This window comes from Larimichthys crocea, chromosome X (assembly GCF_000972845.2).
Source record: "Larimichthys crocea isolate SSNF chromosome X, L_crocea_2.0, whole genome shotgun sequence".
Classification (NCBI taxonomy): Eukaryota; Metazoa; Chordata; class Actinopteri; family Sciaenidae; genus Larimichthys; species Larimichthys crocea.
The window spans coordinates 12,560,601-12,581,205 of NC_040020.1; the positions used below are offsets into that span (position 1 = coordinate 12,560,601).

The 20,605-nt window shown below is 41.5% G+C and overlaps 2 protein-coding genes across 2 annotated transcripts; both read right to left on the minus strand.

Moving 5' to 3' along the window:
- Nucleotides 1-1,968: 1,968 nt before the first annotated feature.
- Nucleotides 1,969-7,809, minus strand: pycr1b (pyrroline-5-carboxylate reductase 1b). The gene is made up of 9 exons (XM_019260109.2): nt 7,653-7,809; nt 7,026-7,119; nt 6,567-6,637; nt 6,184-6,363; nt 5,689-5,796; nt 5,465-5,578; nt 4,438-4,530; nt 3,351-3,514; nt 1,969-3,201 (listed from the first exon to the last, which is right to left on the minus strand). Exons 2-9 carry the CDS (start codon nt 7,090-7,092, stop codon nt 3,027-3,029), a joined length of 972 nt encoding a protein of 323 aa, XP_019115654.1. The 5' UTR covers nt 7,093-7,119; nt 7,653-7,809; the 3' UTR covers nt 1,969-3,026.
- A 7,356-nt stretch (nt 7,810-15,165) lies between these two features.
- LOC104930268 (myeloid-associated differentiation marker-like protein 2) lies at nt 15,166-20,065 on the minus strand. The gene is made up of 3 exons (XM_010745015.3): nt 19,284-20,065; nt 18,277-18,745; nt 15,166-17,327 (listed from the first exon to the last, which is right to left on the minus strand). The coding sequence occupies exons 2-3, from the start codon at nt 18,555-18,557 to the stop codon at nt 16,676-16,678; spliced, it is 933 nt and encodes a 310-aa protein (XP_010743317.2). The 5' UTR covers nt 18,558-18,745; nt 19,284-20,065; the 3' UTR covers nt 15,166-16,675.
- Between the last annotated feature and the right edge of the window lie 540 nt (nt 20,066-20,605).

Consider the following 20,605-nt stretch of genomic DNA (forward strand, 5'->3'; position numbering starts at 1 on the left):
ATGCTGGGCTGCAGTGCGCTCACACAGCCTCCCTCTCTCTCTCTCTCTCTCTCTCATTCTCACTCTCACACACACATACTCACAGTCCAAACTTTCCATTCAGGATTATCTGCCATTGAACTGCCATTTTAGACCTTCTGCTAGTGTCAGGATGATTGACACAGAGCACATCCTCCTCACCTAAGGTGGAAGAGAGGTGCTCAAAGCTGCCCGACCAACGAAAGGTAACAGAAGTCTAATAATGAGAGGCAAATGGAAGTCTCTCCAGGAATGGCTAATCTTAACGGACAGAGGCAGGAGGAAGCAGAGAATAACCTTTCGGAATAAAAGAGGGATTACCAAGACACTTCAGCGGCAGAGGAAAAACCATTGCACGCACAAATAAACAGCCCGAGTGCACTAAGAGCATGTGGGCCTGCAATTTAATCAAGGGACACTGGTGTGTGTATTAGTTTAAGGAAAATAAACTAATCCTACAACAGCTATAAATTGTTCAATTATAATGAGGACATGGCTCTTCACAAACCATCACTTTTTCTTCCATCATTTTTACTTCGCCATTATGCACCTGTGTATTGCCTGAATAGACCCACAGGCCTATCTCATTCCAACACAAAGTGGCATCTGTTAATCCAAAACGCAGCAGCCTGGAGAGGAGGAATGGGCCCAAATATCTAGAAAGCACTTCACAGACTTCATGTCTGATGTAGCTACGGCAATCTCCTAACATTCCCAAATGTAACTGCACTTCTGTCCTCTACTATCACACCAATTCAGAACTGACATTTACTCAAAATACATGTACCTCAATATTGTGCGAGAATTTCTATTTCATGCTACTTCTTCTTCTATTCTTTAGTTTAACCTTTGAGTCTGAATCTTTCTCGCTTGTGACCTCTTAGAAAGGTCTAGTCTTGGGCCCCTTGGCACACAAAGCCAGCAAATGATTTTCTCCTCTAAAATTCTCACACAGTTTCATTTAATTTGAGGCCCAAAAGGTTTTTAGAAAAGTCTCAGGAACTGATATACATTTGTGCAGTAAAACTTTGCCTTTTGCCTTTCCCACTCCTAATAAACAGCTTATGACCCCTCAGATTTATCTTGTGACCCATTGAGGGGGTGTCTGACCCCAGTTTGTGAACCATTGGACTACCAAACTGCCAAGTACTAGTTAAATTTCCACCTCAATTGCAGATAACAACAAAATTTTCCATACATTTTCTTACAGATTGACAAAACAGGATTAACAATCCAATAATGTTAAATATAATATCGGGCATAGGGGACATATTATGTAGAATAAGTACTCTTGATACTTTAGCTGACAACACTTGTGGAGTATTTTTACACTATGGTGTAGTTACTACTGAAGAGGAGAAGGCTGGATCTAGAGAGAAATCCACAATCCCACTCATGGTCATATGTCCTGCTGACAGAAAGCTGCTATAATTGGACTGTGTTTCCTCTTAGGAGAGCCAATCACAATGCACCTCCAGTCCAGGGAAGAAATATTCGTTTACTTCTTGTTAGTAACAGTTTATACATGCATGTATGGATACAGATTTTGGCAGAAGAGGAATCTGATTGGGAAGAGAGCTGGCAGCGACATACCAGAGGAGACTAAATGAGACGAGTGAGTGAAGCATGTAACCGTAGCACTGCAGCTAATGCCATTTACCAATAGGTGTAGTTATATTTGATGCTAGTCTAGGGTCAATGTTAAGTCACTCTCAACAGGCAACTATGTGAAGAGGGTAATCTGATCTTAGCAGACGTGCAAGAAGTCATGTGATCATAGGGCGCCATCTGCAGGCAGGGTGCCTTTTAATTACTGACTCAAAGGAAACCTCAAACACAGATTTGGGAAATTGAATGGTGCTGAAATAAAGCAACTGAATAAAAAACAGTGCAAAGAGTCAAACCACTCATATTCACTTCAAGAAAAAAAATAGTTTTGGAGCAAGCACGTATTTGTTTCTGCTTCTTTAATATTGAATTTTTGGCTGGCATACCAACTCAACTGGTTAATATGCCAAACAAATCAATACATAACATGTAACATGGGGATAAAAACATAAAGCACATTGCAAAATTGGGACGGATTGATGTTCGATGTATGTCTTTTACATCATAATCTATAGGAATATATTCTTCAGCGAACGTTTCATTGGGTAGATGAATTTCTTATCGCACTTTCAGGCAACAACAGCACATTCCCCAATGAGAGAAGATGTAAATCGTGCCTTTGTGGTGACAAGAGGTTCAAGAAAACAGTTTAAGATGCACAAATGAACAGAAGGATGAGAGGAAAATGCTGACAGAGGAGTTTTAAATGGCCTTTATATCTGAGAAATAATATTTGGGCACAAAAAGGCACAATGCTATTAATGTGCCATAGTGTTCATATACAACAATATACAACCAAATATAAAGTTAATTGTTTTGTTCGATCCATATTTAGTCTTTAACAGTACAACACTGTTGGCCAAAATAAAAATGAGTTGCACAAACAAAAAAAAACAAAAAAAGTAATACGTGATTTACATTGTGGCTTCATTTCTGTTAAAAGACATTAAAGGCGTACATTAAGAGCTTGATGGTATCCCAGCAGCCATCTGCTACCAGGATCCCATGATGGCCCACTGGGTCATTACCGTTTAACAGCCCCGGATAGTCTAGAGCCCGTACACAGACAGACGACAGATTGTAAATGCACTTTTGCTCTTCGTCGTGTATGTGTAGACAGTAATCTTGCATCACAACATAAGGCTATAACTGTGAGCAATGTACAATACACCTGTGCTTGTGTGTAATGTGGTGGTGACACCACTGGGTCCATGGTCCGCATGATAACTCCAGTATGAATAAATTATTTGGCATTCATGCCGATTTGGATATAATTTCAGTCCCGAGTCCGTTTATTTGAAACTGTCTGGCTGAACCGCTGTAGAAGATGCAAGTATGTGTACATGTTGGTATAATTAAAGCTGTAACACGTTTGTGTGTGTGTGCCTGCCTCTATGTACTCAGTTCTTCTTGATCCCGGGGCTGCGGGTGTTGAACAGGCTGAGCCCCGATCTGCCGTTCCCATTACCCACTCCGCTGCCTGTGACTCCGGGCTGCTGGAGCACCTTGTCCAGTGTGGTTTTCTTAATAGCTGCTGGAGAGATCCGCTCCTGGTCTGCCAGAAACTGTAGCTCCCTGGGAGAGGAAGGGAAAGCCCAGTGTTAGATATACAGTACAAGTGTAGTTAGGTGTGTGTTTGTCTATGAATCTGTGATCATTAACTTGAGGAACCAGGTCTTGGTGATGGTGTAGTTGTGTGTCATTTACAGGTGCGACTGTCTCACCGTGTCCTAATGCATGAAGCCTCCACTGCATTGATCAGGAGGCTGCGGAAGCCGCCGCTCTCCATGACGTGCAGGGCGTGGATGGTGGCGCCTCCTGGTGAGCACACGTTGTCCTTCAGTTGGCCGGGGTGCTGCTCCGAGTCAAGCAGCATCCTAGCTGCTCCCTGAAGAGGTACAGGAACGCGAGAACAAACTTAAGAAATGCACAGGGATAAGGGATTTATATAAGGACGACTTATTGTTTGCTCCTGCATAGTCATGGAGTGCTGATACAGCGTACCATCCTGAGCAGCAGAGCTGCTTTTGTCATCATAATAATGCAAGTGGTGCACACATGCATTGGACTGGAGAATGAGTCGCAGATGAAGATAAAGTTCCCTCAGGAAATTAAATCTAATCTGACGCACAGACAGTAAAATTTGTAAAAGATCTTCCCGGCAGCTTGTCAACTTATAACAAGCGAACATGACTATGCAACTATAGTGCCTTTGGTGAGTGTTTCCTACAAACAAGAGAAGACACTCAGACCAAGAGTATTTACTGTGTACAACAAATAACAACATCTGAAGACTTCTGCAGAAAAAAGCAGGTGAACACAGTGAGCGCTGAGCAGAAGACAGAGCCTGAAGCAGCTGCCATGATAATAAAAACAGTTTGAAGTGAATCAATTTGACAATCTGTGATTGAAACAGTGTCTGCATTAACAAAATTAAGAAATATCTATGATTTGTTAGTCACTTTGAAAAACAGCCAAACTAGAAATTTCTACTTTTACATCTTTCTACCATCTACCATCATAGACTCTGAAGGAAAACAGATATATGTGAACTTTTTTAAAAAAAATTTACTTTTTAGACAGGTCAGAATAACCACAAGGGTTCTGTCATTTCAGCCGTTATCCGACGGTAGAAATGTTGAGTGCTATTCTATCTGTCTCTAAATATGCAGAAGAGCAGTGGATCAAAGAGACTTAATATTGAGAACAGCCTCAGTGAAAGATACATAAATACCACACAAACACACACACACACACACACACACACAGACACGGACACGGACACACACACACACACACACACAAACTGACCAATAGGGCCTGAGCTCCAAGTCTGACAGCCAGTCTCCTGGGAAGACCCATCTTGACTCCTCCGTCTGCCAGAGCATCCAGCGCTGTGAACGCCTGTTGAAACACACACACACATATATATATTATTTCAAGATTTCCCTTTAGGTAGCAATGCCATTACATATTTAACAAACATGCAAACATCATATAAACTACATTCGTAAGGAAACTGAGTCACAGATGAGTGATTAGTCCAGCTCTTTTGCCTCATCCTTATTATTTAGCGTTCAGTCTGTAGAGTCTGGAGTTGGAACAGTAATTTGACTCTTTAACACTGACATCCACTTAATTAAAAGTTACCTTAGTGTCTCCCCAGTTAGGATTTATTCAGACACTTTCAAGCCTATATTTAAAAATACCTGTCTGGAGCTCCAGCTTTATGCAAACAGCAGATAAAACCCACAGACACAATTATTCTTAATTTCCTCAACCACTGCAGACCTCTGTCTGCCGAGCGAGCAGTACGTTCGACGTGACCGTTTTATAAAGCAGGAATGATTGAGATTTGGAAATACACGCATGTCAATACAAGTCATTACCACAGCTGGGCTCCTTCATATTTTCTGAAGGAGACATTCATTAAAGGAAAATGTAGCCTGATCCAGAAAAACCCTGGCACGCATTTGCCACTCTTTTTACTGTCTACACCTCAAGCCTGAAAACATCTCAAAAAACATCACCAAGTACCAGTCACCAAGCAAGACAACTAAGTCAATGAACACACACACAAAAAAAAAACACTGTAAAAATATGATTTATAAGATTTGCTTCTTACAGCTATAAAAGATTTGCTTATTTTTCACGACACTAGTCGCTACTTTTTGACTGTCAAATAATAATAGTCTCACTTAAAGGGTTTGTTTACTTGCGACTGTCACACAGTACTGGCCAAAACCTTCTTCTCTGCAACACCTTTTACTCTGATTCATAAATCTGCACCTCACATACACCCCCCTTGTGAAAGACAAAAAGCCTTGAGGTTACTCACGTAGGCTGGTCCACTGCCACTCAGCCCGGTGACAGCATCAATGAGGTCCTCCTCCACCTCAGTGCAGAAACCCACACTGGCCATCAGCTGCTCCAACAACTTGCCGTCCTCCACCTGAAAGAAGGTGATGATGATTAGTCAGAAAAACATTGTGTACTTCATTAACTCACTCATAAGCCATTTGACTCTCTTAATTATTCGCTTCTATAACCCCTCTACTTTACCTCTGCATGTGTCCCAGTGGCGTATACAGTCGCTCCCTCTCTCACCACTACCGGAGTATTTGTCATGCACCTCATGACTTTAGGAGCTGATCGGTACTGAAGCAGCTTCTGTGAAATCACAAGATTGGGAACACAGGATAAAGATGTGCAGAGGAGGCAGCATTTAAAACTTTCTTTTTAAAAATAAAACAGATCAACACAGGTGGGATGAGAGAAAACACATTAATCCGGCTCCTCCAGCCCAGTTCCAGTGAACCCCAAATCGCTCCCGAAGGCTGCGCCATCGGTGTGTGAATGTGTATGAAAGGTTAGCTCCTAAAACTGATACAGTTGGCACCTTGCATGGCAGCCAATGCCATCAGTGTATGAATGTGTGAGAATGGGTGAATGAGATATGTAGCGTAAAAGCGCTTTGAGACTATAAAGACTATAAAAGGCGCTATATAAGTACAGTCCATTTACCATTTACCATAACAGAGCCAGAGTGAGGCTGACCTTCTCTATGGAGTTGATGGTGACACCTGCCGCACAGGACACTATGAGATGGCGGTCCTCGATGTCTGGCCCAATCTCATCCAGAACGAAGGGAATGATGTGAGGTTTCACGGCCAGGAAGAGCACGTCGCTCCTACTGACTGTCTCTTTGTTGCTAGTCGTCATGTTCACTCCCATTTTCTGCAGAAGAAGAAGAAGAACAGGGAAATTGGTGGTGATGAAAAGAAGATGTTAAGAGGTCTAAAAAAAAAGCCAAACAGGTGTTATTACAACAACGCAACATGGCTCTCTTGGGCAAGCCCATGCTTGCACACATCCGGGCTCACACGGATGTTTCCATTTCACTTCCCCTCACGCAGCAAAGCACAAACTCATCTTCTCACCCTCAGTCCCGTCACAGTGGGCAGGTCTGTATCTGGGGAGCTGGCAGTAATCCTCTGTGTAGCAATCACACCTGTAGAGGGAAACAGGAGGAAGTGGACAGTAAGGTATGAGGACATAAAAGATGGGAATGACAACTGCAAGATAAGACTTTACTGATCCCCTGAAGGAAGATTTACGCTACAGCAGCTTGGAAACAGATAAAGAACTACATAACTTGAATACATACAACAAAAGAGCATTAAAAACATTTAGTAAATGATAATACTGAGGCCATAAATATGTGAAAACAGCTAAATGAGTCTAGCTGTGCAACTGTATAGGCCTTATTGAAGACTGAAATGTGCTGACAGTGCATGTGTAGCTGCGACTGCATTGCTCTCCACATCCAACCAAACATCACTTGTGTGTGATTTTAACATCACTGACCTAAAGGCAAAGATTTGAGAAAGTGGCCTTACCTGCAGCCGTGAAACCTTTCACCAGTGCGTGGGCCAGCTGGCCCGCTCCGATGAATCCAACACTCATCCTGTTAGATGATGTGGCTCCTCTGACCTGTAACAGCCATCCGGTTGTACACTGTCACACATCTCAACGCACCACAAGCTTATGAATAAACTCCCCCACAACACCCCAATGCACAAACACACGCCTCAGATTGTAGAAGAAGTACAGAGACAGACTTTGGTGATGATGTAATCCAGAGAAAAATCCTGGAGCTGGTCCACAGACAGTGAATGATGATGAAACACTGACAGTCTGTCAGCACCCCTGGGCGATTTTTACTGACATGAGGCAGATTTAGCTCTGCATCCAAATCAAGTCCAATCTGCATGAAACTTTAAGAGTCTGGTTCAGTGTAAGTGGATCAAGTATTTAAAGTGTCATCTGATGTCAACAGTTAGTGCTTTGGGGTTAGCAACATCACATTATAACACCCCTTAATGTTTGCTACACAGTCACAGTCATTCACAATAACACATTTCCAAAGCTAGCTGATGCCCTGCTGTCCTCTGCTAGCCGTTAGCTCGCTTTAAGCACAAATGAATGAGAAATACGACAAATTCATGTAAAACGGAGGCAGTTACCTTCCTCTGTGTTTCACCTGAGCCTCCTGTGTTCACAGATGTAAGTTGTCGACGTGACCGTTATTTCCCCGGCGGCAGAAAACAACTGAAAACACCACTTTTTGTGTCAACGTGGCTCCCTTTTTTTTTTTTTTCCCCCAACCACGATGTGCTCCGGTGCTGTAAGGGACAGCGACGCTAGCCAATCACGACAGAGCCGCTCGGAGCTTCTGACCAATGAGAAATTAGATTAGAGAATCTGGGCGGGGTTTAACACCGCGTCACGCCCAGTTGCATCAGTCCTCTGATTTAGAGCGGCCAGGAGGAAATGTAGGTCAGATATAAGAAGTGTGAGGTAAGAAAAGTAGGTTATGTTTATACTGGACACAGTATAGTGCACTGACACTTTCTATTCGGACTGATTCAGCAGAGACTGGGCCTGTGCGTGGGTAATCTGAGTTTACTGTACTTTGACAATATAGCCCTAATATATATAATATAACCCTAACTCAACTTGTGTACTGTTCTGTGTGTTTCTATGAAAACTTTAACAAAAGTCATTACAGAGGCTCCAACTAACCCTCTTTTTCCTGTCTACATTTTACATGTTCAGTGTCTACACACACTCAAAAATGAAATTAAATTGACTTGACTTGCTTGTAGATCTATGAAGATTTGCCCTTCTTGAAGAACCTCCACAGATCTCTAAAAAAATCAATTTAAGTAATTAATCAGCCAAAAATATGATAAATAAGATTTTTCTGTTTTGATCCTACATTTTTGCTTTTAAAAAATTGTCATGGTCATTATTTTTACATTTTGAAAACAAAATAATTAACCAAAAATAAGTGCTTAATAATAAGTGAAACATAAGTGGAAGATATAGATAAGTAATGGAAACACAGCACATCAGGTAAGTCCTACATCAAACCAAATAAATCACTGCAGGAAGAGTTTTATATGGAGTTGCAAGATTGTGGTTGTAAATTTGAACAATTTGTTTGATTGTTGACACAAAGTTTAATCATTCATATATAGTCTATTTTGGGATAAAGGTTTACACATTAGCCCCACATCAGACCAATACTGGCTAAAACCTTTCTCTGAAACACCTTTTACTCTGACTCTGAGGTAGATCCATTACAACTCATGTCTTCTCTGAAAACTGTGACAGTTTAGGTCACTACAGAGGTCCTACCTCACCTCACAACACAAAAAAAACATCCAACCATAAAAATCATGGCTATCATGGCTACAACGATGTATATACTTATAAAACTCACACAACCCAGTTGTTAATCCCAGGCTGAGCCCTTCTGTCAGTTACATTAAACTATTTACAAAGTTTACGCAACAAAAATATGATATGTCAGTCACATATCAATTCATAGGACAAAATCAATACATCAACCTCTCTCTGAATAAATGATTTGAAGATTTGTACACATAATATAAATATATAAAATATTGATATATGATATAATTATGTAACATGGCAGTGGCAGTAGCTCAGTCTATAGGGACTTGGCTGGGTCAAGTTCATCATGGGCCACAGTATGGAGCGTGGACTCTCGTCTAGTGCTCTTCAGCTCCTGCTTCCTTAGTGTTGCTACTTGGCTGCCCATCACTCCACCATCCTTCCACATTTGCAACAGCCCTTTTGGTGTGTATATGGTTGTATTTATTGTGACCTATATATGTAAACTTGAGTGAATTTTTTAAATCTTTTACTTCTTCAACCAAGTCGATCATATAAACAGAGAAACCTCAACACTTCAAGCATTAATGAATGAATCACGATTGATGGCAAGGCTCGACTTGAGATTCAACTTCACATCCTAAAAAAAAGCAGCAGCCAAACATTGTTTTCATTATAATTCTGATTTCTGTGTTATCAATTAATCAATACATTGTTTTGTCTTTAAAATGTTATGTCCAACAAACTGTCCAAAACACCAAATATATTCAGTCTACTGTCATATATGACAAAGAAAAAGCAGCAAATCCTCACATTTGAGAAGCAGGAACTAGAGAACATTCGGCATGACTATTTTTGCTTGAAAAATGACTCAAGTGATTAATCACTTATCAAAATAGTTCCCAATTAAATTTCAGTCAGTTGACTAATTATTTCAGCTTTATGTAGTTGTAATGGCACTTATCTGATCCTTGATTTAAAATGATTTCTCTAGAAATAAACTTTGAAAACCATTAGATGGGATTTATATACTGGAGGTGACACTCCAGACATCATTGGCTTTTTTTTTTTTTTTGTGATTCATTACCGCAGACAACGCGTCACCTTTTCACATGCCAACAGAAAAATGTTCCACCAGAATGATTTGGGCACATGTTCAGTGTTCATTATTTTGAATGCAAATGAATTGCAATTGGAAGATGACTCACCAAACACTCAAGGGTTCCAGAAGTGGCTTGTGATATTTGAGGGACCTGAATTTGAATGAAGGATTGTTATTCTAACAGGAGCCCGTCGACCAGTGCTTCTTCCTCTCCCCTCGGATTTGATAGAATCTAAAATAAAGCAGAATCGGATGGCGTGTGCACTAATGAGCCACAGCATTCGAACAGTTTGGCTGCCTATCCCTCGATACTTTACCAATGCATATTCTCAAAATTAGCCATGAACTTGGCCTGTAACTGTCAGTTTGATGCTAAAATCTCCTTTCTGCACATTTTAATAGGACTGACCCTCCTGTCTGTCTATCTGCCTGTCTCTTCCTCCCCCTCCTCTTCCCATGCCATACCATGCCATGCCGGACTAAATTTACACTTCACAAGAGGTACTGTATGTCTCCTTTGAGAGACCTCATTCCATTTATTTTCTCACAGTGCTGTTGGACAGGAATGCAGACTGAGGGATTGCGTATGCTGCTGTCTATATATAAAGCAGAATGCATGGTGCGCAAACAGCACCAGCTGTTAGTGTACTTCCTCTTCAGTAGTAGAGTGATATCAGTTCTCAATTCCCTACAGGTGTACACCACGACACCTTAAAATAGTCATGTTTGTCATATTTTGCATTGCTAGGATATTTGAAATACTGTGAGGATCAGTCCAAATATGTTCAATAAATGTTTATAATTAATTTAAAAAATGTTTTATCTCTTTTAATAATGATGTTAATGCTGTGTCAAAGCCTTTTTCACACTACCAGTTTGTAATTAATATGGCTAAATAGTAATCCTTTAAAGGAGCACTCCACTGATTTTAGAAATAAAATAACCCTGATAATGTCATAATGATATCATCAGGGACAGTCTGTGTTACTAAACTGGAGGTGTATGGTTTCAAACAATTTGAATGTCTGGGAAGGGATGATGGGCTGATAAAAGATGCTATCCAGTTGTATTATGGGAAATGTAGGATCAAGTGTTTCTAGAGCTAAACCAAGCGGCAACCTCCTCCGTGGCTAGAAAATGAAGCCAATGTGGAAGTGCTAAAAACTGTAATTCCTTGAGAGGCTACTTGAGACAGGCTGCAGAAATGAGTCAATTCCCATAAGGTGACCCACGTTTTTGCAGATATTTAGATTAACCTGGAGGCGGATAAAGCAATACATCCAACATGGCGGTGGCCAGCATCAAATATTTCAAAACAACGCTTCGGAAACTTGTGGGTGACATCACTCATGCTCTGTCCATTCTTCATACCCCTTCAATTTAATTTTTTATGATCTAATATTTAGTAATATAACCCACCCAAAAGTAACCCATCGTACCCATCAAAGCCATCATCTACTTTTTGTGTGTAAAATTGCAATCAGTAAAACCTCAAAAACAACAGCAATGACACAACTTAAGTGTCCCTGATTTCACCTCCTCTCCTGATTTGTCAGGTCAGGACAGAGGAGGAGGTTTAGAGGTAAAGGATGTCAGCTTGTCTCATCTAGTGTGTGTGTGCTGTTTCTAAGAATAAAATCTAGCATTTTGGGGAATTAGGCAACAATATGATGATTCATTCCCTTCTGTAGTAAGTACATAATAATAACAGATGGAGTGGTGTATGAGGGGGCACAGCACTGTGTACCCTTCCCCTTGTTGCATCGGTTTGTGAAATAATTACTCACCAAACTGTTATCTGAATCTAATCTCAGACAAGCTGAAAATTTCATTGACGTATCCCTGCAACTCTGCTTCTCAGTGACACACACATACACACACAAAGTCAATTTACCACTGCCTGCCTCTGTACTATCTATCACTCAGACTCGGCATGTGTGCTGAGGCGTGACAACACTCATTCGGTCTCTCTTTTTTTGACAAAACCCCAAGAGATTTATTAAAAATACCATAGTGCACGAATCTGTTTTTTTTTTTGTTTTTTGTTGTCTTTTACACAACAAGAAGCGGATCTAGGTGAAGCGTTGACAACAATTTGTTGCATGCAGTGATTAGGGCCCAGAGGCGTGTATGCATATTTGAGTGTGTGTGTGTGTGTGTGTGTGTGTGTGTGTGTGTGTGTGTGTGTGTGTGTGTGTGTGTGTGTGTTTGAGACAACATAAGAACAAAAGAGCAGGATTGAGAAAATGCAAGAGAGAAAGAAAGAAGTACTTTTGTTGAGGGAGAGAAGATGTGCATATTTAATATCACAGACAGACAGAAAATCTTTCCCCAGTGTGCATACATCTCCCTCCCGCAGTCTGAGACAAGAATGAGTGACAAGAATGAGTCCGAGACTAGAATGAATACGAGTGAATACAAAAGAAACGAGAGCAGAGAAGCGAACACATCTGGTGTAATGTCAGCTATCAATTTTACGTAAACCCCAAAACTGATAAAGGATTTCGCACAGCACATCGCAAAATCTCATGGACAAATCAGAATGAAAATCCCAAAAGGGCTGTCTTATAGATTTCCAACCTCAGTTCAGCAGGTATTAGAGTGAGGATGAATTCACCCAGTTAGATAACAGAGATTTTCTTCTCTGTTCCTGAAGGTGTCAGGTAGTCAGGAGTTTGAAGAGGGCAAACTGTGTGGCCAGAAGGTCACAGGAGGATATACGTTGACTGTGCTCTTTTTTTGTTGGTTCACTGGTGTCCACTTACATGGTGACTGAGTACTTAAAGGTTTCCAGACTGGTTGTCTCTGTACTTTGACCTCTTAGTACGAATTAATGTGAAGGGGGAGTTTGAGTAAAACAGTCAAATCTGACTTACATTTTCTTATAACTTACATCAGTGTAGTAAGCAAGCAAGGCACCTGTAACAGCACCCACTTGTCAATCAAAGCGGCCACACTGTTAACTATGCATAACTTTAAGCCTTAATATAACAGGTGAGTTTAAAAAAAAGTCTCTGTACAGTTGTCATGAATGGGGAAATTAGTTATAGAGACCAAAACAGTTTTTTGTACCAGGCTGTAAACATGTTTATTTCTGCTGTGAAATTTAATTAGTTTAATATGGGGGCTTATGGAGACTGACTCACTTCTGGAGCCAGCCTCAAGTGGTCGCTTGAGGAACTGCAGTTTTGAATTGGTTTCACTTCACCGTCACAGAGGTTCCCGCTTGCTTGTTTTATGTAATCTAATCTGAACAGCAACAAATCAGTTTGTACCTTGTAAATCGTTGCAGGTAAACAATATAAATGTTATAAATGGGACCACAGACGAGAATCGTAAGATATAGTCAGCTATTTCAAATCCACAGTGGTAAATTCACAGGGGTGAGCCAACATAATACAGCAGCCGTGCAAAAATGTTATGTGTGGTAGTAGTTTCTGTTATTTTTAATTGTTGAAAGTTAAACCTGATGCTACGTTGTGATTACTGTGAATGCCCATTGTCTTTTGTGAACAGTAGCTTTCTACAGGATGCAAAACTAGGGGAGCTGGCATAGATTCAAATCCTCTGGGACCAAAGATTTAGCCCTCAACAATGTTCCACACAACATTTGGCAGAACACGAGCCAAGAGCTACGGGGGGAAGCTGACATCAGCAACATGCACCATCAGAGATTAGTCACGACAGCCAGCCAGCGGTCCCCTGTCCCTCCATGTTGCTCCATGTCCCCCCAGCTGAAGAATCAGGAAGGGACGGTTATGATGGACACCTGTCGCAGCTCATCTGTCAGAAGAGTTCATACACCATACGCTGTGTGTGTGTGTGTGTGTGTGTGTGTGTGTGTGTGTGTGTGTGTGTGTGTGTGTGCGTGTGGAAACATAGTTATGTTTAAGACAGAGGCCCACAGGGAGTGAGAAGTAAAAATGAGTGCCCAACATGGAACAGCTGCTAAATGGGGCTCTGCAGAGGAGCAAGGAGTACACAGGGCTTAATGGAGCTACAGATTGCTCCGTGGCAACACTGTCCATCATTTTCAGTGGCAGCTTTCTCTGGGCTCTGACATATTCCATTGATGTTATATCCTACATTGTAAATATTAGTCAGGTTAAGAGTGCAAGTATACAAAACTCTGCTTCCAGAGGGCCTGTTGTTAGAAATAATTCTGCAGGATGAAAATACTTTAGAAAGCAATAAACACACACACAACATGTCATTTATTACAGCAAAAAATCAACATAAGCCTCTTTAAACCCCCGATCCACTGTTCATCTGCTCTTTCTGTCATGTTATTCACTTGTATTTACTTGATAATTAACAACAGTTGGCACATTGTCTGAAAGTAAATCTCTCAGACACACAGTGACGTTTTCTGTGGTCTTAGACAGATTTGGATACAAGAGCAGCCAACTGGTGTTGGATTCAGTTCTGCTTTACGTATGTGGCATAGTGGCTTCTCGAGGACTTAATATAATACATCTATAGCACTCACAGATGTGACAGGGGAATACATTGATCCTGGATTAGAGAGATGAGATACACTGAGGTGACCAAAGCAGAGAGGGGTGAACGATGGAGAGGAGAAAAAGTGGCTGACTGGTGTGATGTGCATGAGAGAAGTGGAGAGAGGGAGGGTGAAAAGAGACAAATCTTCACCAAGAGAAAAGGGAGGAGGACATTGAGAGACCGGTAAGGCTAAATTGTGGCCATGTGTCTTCCTCTGTTTTATTCTTGTGGAACAAGAAGATAAAAGTAAAGTCAGGGAGGACTTAGGCCTTTCTTCTGCTCTGTCTAGTAAGATAATTGAGGAGTGGTCAAAAAGATCTGTGATGAATATCTGTTGGATTATACACTCAGATTGACGGGACATTGTGTCGTGAACTGGTTCTGGTGATGGAGATGACAGAGAAGAGATGATAAAAAGGATGGGAGCAAATACAAGATGCACAAACTGTAGACCACATTTGAGAATTACTTAAAATATGATTACTCAGTTGTGTATTAACCTTCAATGGAGTCATTCACAACCTGAATAACAACCATACAGAATTGCATCCTCAGGTTTAAGGGAACTTTTTTGGGTGTAACCCAAACAATATAGTGCATTATTTAAAGGCACAATCTCAGAAAGGCAGGAGCAATGTTATTCAATCATTTTATTCATGTGACATACAGATAAAAGAAAACCAAAGACAAAAAGACAAATTTCATTGTATTAAAGAATATTTTTGAACTTTGTTTTTTATTTTATCATGTAAAATGTATATTTAAAGTAGCATTATTTGATTTGGCTACTTAGGGGCAACACAAAAAGCTATAAATACAACATAGACATATTACTTCCTAACAAATTGTTGCCTATTTACACATCCAGCAGAAATAGAGCAACATTTGGAGTTAAGTCCAATATTCGCCCTCTTTTAGCTTGGTTTTTGGTCTCCACCAGCTCCAGAGGGAAATGTCTGCCTCTTTAACTGCTAAATGCTCATCCATGTACCCTACTTTGTCTGTCTGCTCTTTGGTGCTGAGCAGGTAGTGTACAGTTGGTTGCTTACAGCCTTTTCACTGAAAACAGCTGTGAGAGTGAATTAAAGCAGCAAAGTTGTGGCTTATAAAACCAAAACTGCAATGAGCTGTAAGATGCTAAAATGCTCTGTAAAGCTGAGAGGAACAGCAGAGCTGTGGTTGCATCACTATGAGCAAAACCTTTCACATACATTTCATTTCATCCATTGTGAACATAAAAATATTGATTATATCAGTTTAAAGTCCATGTATGACCATGTATCAATCCCATAGCAACAACAACAATAACAACAATAACTGTCTCAAAAACCAGCTAACCAGACAGATCATCTGATTGACAGTGTAAATCTATTAATGGAAAGTAAAGGATGATGGGTTTTTTTACATTTGACCTGTTGTATGAGGACAAATTGGTACACACTGACCTTGTTCAAATTATGCAATCATGAATATTGTGTGTTTTCAAACGTGGCAGCTCAAACAGCAGGTCATGCTAACAGTGCAGTCAGATGAAATTAGCTCTACTTTTTCATCATAGACCTAAGGAAGCATTTTATAGAGAGGTTTTGAAGACACCATCCTCTTATAAATGCTGTCTCACAGCTTCAATATGAGTGCAGACAGCTCGCGTTTATTTTTGGCAGCCTGGGTAATGTGCGTCGATCTCTGGTGTGGGGTTTGCAGATGACAGGGATGCCACGGATGCCAATGCCAGATTTACTATTTATATTCAAGACTTTAATGTATTATTTGAGCCGAAATACAAGCAGCAAGTAAGTGTGTGTGTGTGTGTGTATGTGTGTGTTTTATGCTGCCGGTCAAGAATGTAGTCTCGGTTTATGAGGATTTGGCAGGATAGGCCCTGGCTGCTTGGGTGAGGCTGGCTGTTGTCCGAAATCTCTCAGAGGGCAGCGGGGGTGAGTTAAAGAGATGGGGTGTCAACTTCACTGGGGTGTGGCAGAGGGGCCGTAGTGGTAAAATTCCTTGTTCACATTCCACAGTCCTTCACATTGAATTTGCCATGTCTTGGTGTCTCAGCAGCTGACCACGAGCAGCACCAGTGGTGTCCTGGGCCTGGGATCTTTGAATCCATCTGTCCCCCTCATTATTTTCTGTCTCTTTGCATATCAAATAAATGCACAAACAAAGGCGTAAACAGTGAGGCAGTTTAGTAACTTAAACCTGTTAAGCCAGTGATGAGAAATATGCTTCCTTTTGCTGCTACACTCGTGAATTACTGTGCATATGTGAGGAGACAAATCGTATCCTCTGGGAGTAGATCAAGTCGGCCACGTACAGTCCAAAGTTGACGGAGGAGAACACTGCCACCACGACCTTACTGTCCCACGGACACTTCCCCTGTGGGCATGACGACGGTCTCAATGGAGAACCATATTTTGTGTCAAAGCAGAACACTGGCCACACCACCGATGCACTCAGGTAGAGCAGAACTTCCAGGAGGGTGCACACCACCACAAAGCGGTCAAAGGACATGCAGCGCACAGCCTTGGTCCTTCCACACACAGTCATTATGACTACCACTACAGTCAGAACAAAGCAGAAAGCATAGACGACAACACAGTAGATTGTGGCAACATAATGGGAATACTCGCTCCTGTTGGCCAGAGCTCCAAAGATGATGCAGGCCACAAAGCCTTGAACGACTTTGAGGAGGCCAGAGACGGTGGCCATGTAGCCCACCACAGCCTGGCCTGGCCTGGCTCGGCACAAGGCCACTTCAGCCGCGTAGGCAAGAGTACCCAGGATGGAGCAGACGGTCACAGCGATGCGGAAATTTCGGACATCACAGCCGGCGTAGGGGCACTCAGATTGGACAAAGAACAGTGGGTAGACTACAGAGGCTGTCACATACCTGCAGGGCAAGACAGAAAATCATGAGTGTACATATGATGTTATTAAACCACTTCAGAAAAGATGTAGATGATAAAGTTATATGAATACAGACACTGACTGAAATTCCTTTTATAATCTTTAATTAATCATTTGGGAGCAGCACAATAGGCTGTCAACACAATACCAATGTATTATCATCTTGTGTTTATATGGTGAAGTCGTTAACTAACATGTTTACAGCAGAGAAGGAGCAACGTTATCATTCACCTGATTAATTTAAGTCTAATATTCATTCACCTTCAGCTCTGTTTTTGGTCTCCACTAATCTCTCATCTCTGAGGGAAAATATCTGGCTCTCCTGTTGCTAAATGCTCCACTATGTTCAATATAGCCATGTCCAACAAATTTGAGGTATGCAGCTAAAGAAGAAAACCAAAACAACGAGCTGAAAGATGGTAAAACACTCCTTTAAAGTGTGCTACAAAATTAGGTGATAAAATTCTCTGTTGGTTCATAACTACAAACAACTCTTTTCACCTCAGACTAACATGTCATTGTCAATATAAAACGTTTATTATATAGCAGCTTTTTTTAATGGGCAAAACCAGAGTGTTTTCACCTTTTAAAGGTGTGTATGTGGACAACTGATGAAAATATGGTTATGATAGCTTTTTACCACAGCAGACAGTTTGACAAAACAACACAAAACAATGTTTTTGGAAACCTTTATAACCTAACCTTGGTGCTACACAGTAAAAAAAAAAAAAGTTATTTACTTAGAGGTTCAGTTAGGTCAGTGTCTAATGATTAATGTCTCAAAGAAGCAGTCTATTTGAATTGCTGGATAGATTGTTAAAATATGCAGTAATGGAGGTGTTGATTGATCATTTCTAGGTACATCCTGTGGCTGTACACTTGTATTGTACTTGCATCACTAACCCAACTAAAGATCTGATCATGTGACTTACATGAGCGTCGCAAAGGCAGCACATGTGACCGTGAGGTTCTCCCAGGATATGGGCAGGCAGCTGTAGAGACGAGTAGCATCCAGGAAAAATACCACAACTGTCATGGCGAAGCAGAAGCACCACGCCGCCATACAGAACACACCTTGAGAACCGCTGAAGCCGGCGCTGTGGGTTACCATCGCTATCACAGCACAGCCCATAGCTAACTGGCAGAGGCGGGCAGCACCCAGAGGCGAGCAGAGGGCCCTCATGTTGAGGTATGGACCAGCCTGTGAATCCATAACTGTTGTGACTGCAGGAGAGGCCAGGAAATAAATATTCTACAGTGAGATCTTCCTTCAGGGCCTCAAAGAGATTCTGGATGCACAATAGAGGATGATGTGGAGTTTAAAGTCTATCCAGTTCAAAGTTGTAAGCCTGAGGTCAGGTCCAGCCTGGAGTCTTTCTCATGCCAGCGTTGTGATGATGTCTGTCGAAGAAAAGCAAAAAGAATAAAACAGTGTCATACATTAAAAGAAATAATACATCTTAAATCTTATCCCTGTGTGCCGTTCCTTCACTTCTCTCATGAAGCAGCCTCTCTCTGTCTGTACCCACTTTCACTTTCCCCTCCTTCAGATGAAGTCACAACACTGTTATGTTTCTGAAAAGCACCGCTGCCTCCAGTCAGAGCTTCTTTACTGACAAACTGTGTCTGTGTTTTTCTGTTCACACAGTGTTGAACCTTACATCGTCCTTGATGAACATATGTCAGGATATCTAGATGCTCAGGCATTTTAAGGTGCTATTGTTGGGCTCTGGGTGTCGGTGTATTATTCTGTCACCACCCCTGCAGGGTCCCGTCTTTATGCAGCGCTTACAGACTTAGTCGGGACTTTCTGAAACTCTATTTCTGTGTTGATGAATCAGAGCATTTCACAGGCCTAACGTCTGACAAACATAAGGGAAATCACTTTTTTAGATCTTCTAGAAGAGTTCAAGCTGCCCAGGCTGGCACACACACTCACCTTTCTGCTGAGAGATCACATTGACTCATAAATCACAAATATCCAGACTCAGCACTGTGCACCCAGCCATGCCGGAAAGATGGGTTGAAATACTGCAGTTGTATTTTGATAGTTTGGTGAGTAAGTTATTTTATCTGTCATCAGAACCTGTAGATCCTGTAAGTCCAGGAAGTCCAGCAGCCAAGCCGAGTCTTCTGGGAAATAGCTGCTACAAAGTCCAGTCCTTCATCTGAAATGGTCCGGCCCAGACCCAGAATCTCCTGGTGAACCCTCGGATCAGATTATCCATATATGTTTGGGTACGGTTTGTTATCTGCTGCTTCACACGCTCATGGTGTAAATCCATGTGGCCACAGGAGTGAAAGACACCATCAGTGCTGCTCAAATATCAACTCTCATCTTCACACACTGTTCCTCTCACACTTTCTCCTTCCTCACTGTCCCTTGCTGAGCTGCTGTGAGGAGGGGTTGCTGCCGGTCAGCCAGACCAGAATGGAAGTTATTTAGGGTTGGGCCATCACCACATGAGTGTTGGAGGGATGTGTATGTGTGGATGGGCGTGGAGTCGGGGCATGCAGACACATTACAGACCCTGTGGAATGAGGTGAAATAACTGACCCCGTGATGTCAGGACATGCACAGATCAGGATCAATACATGACAGTCAGGTCACCTTAATTAAATCATGTAGCCAGGAGTGTCCTTTTATCATCACTTTGTCAACGTTTTTAGGTTTTTGTGTTGCTGGAGGATATCGGCATCTATACTGTTACCTCCTCATACTGGATAAAGAAGATTCTCCCTCTGTAACCAACACAAGAGCTGATGCTTCATGCACAAGCAGAGTTCCAAAGTATTACATTAATAAATAATGTACACATGATGAAATTAATATGATTTTCCACATAGCTGCTAACTGCGTCTGTCTGCTAAATTACAAGCGGCAACCTCTGTGACCGTGAAGTGAAGCCAATGCAGAAGTGCCAAAAATTGCAGTTCCTCAAACAGCCACTTGAGGCTGGCTACAAATTGAGTCAGTCTCCATAAGCCCACATGTTGAAATGTCAAACTTCACAGCAGTGTGGTGCAAAAGACTGTTTTCCCTGTTCATGACAACTGTACTGACTCCAAATTTTTATATAACTCATCTGTTTAAATCACATTAAGACTTAAAGTTATGTCATTTTGATTGACAACAGGTGCCGTTACAGATTGCTTATTAGAGCACCCAGGCATAATTTGGCGTTCACCAATGATTTACGTCCGATTTTTGGAATAGCCAGGAGGCAGAAGAGGCAGGCTTACCAACATGGTGGCAGCCAG

Bases quoted from the DNA above. Each gene is read 5' to 3' on its own strand.
- pycr1b (XM_019260109.2), bottom strand. From the start codon at position 7,092: ATGAGTGTTGGATTCATCGGAGCGGGCCAGCTGGCCCACGCACTGGTG. The intron at 5,579-5,688 runs GTAAAGTAGAGG...ACCTTCTTTCAG, and splicing joins CCACTGGGACACATGCAGAG to GTGGAGGACGGCAAGTTGTT. The intron at 3,515-4,437 runs GTCAGTTTGTGT...GTACCTCTTCAG, and splicing joins TTGGAGCTCAGGCCCTATTG to GGAGCAGCTAGGATGCTGCT.
- LOC104930268 (XM_010745015.3), bottom strand. From the start codon at position 18,557: ATGGATTCACAGGCTGGTCCATACCTCAACATGAGGGCCCTCTGCTCG. The intron at 17,328-18,276 runs GTAAGTCACATG...CTTGCCCTGCAG, and splicing joins GCTGCCTTTGCGACGCTCAT to GTATGTGACAGCCTCTGTAG.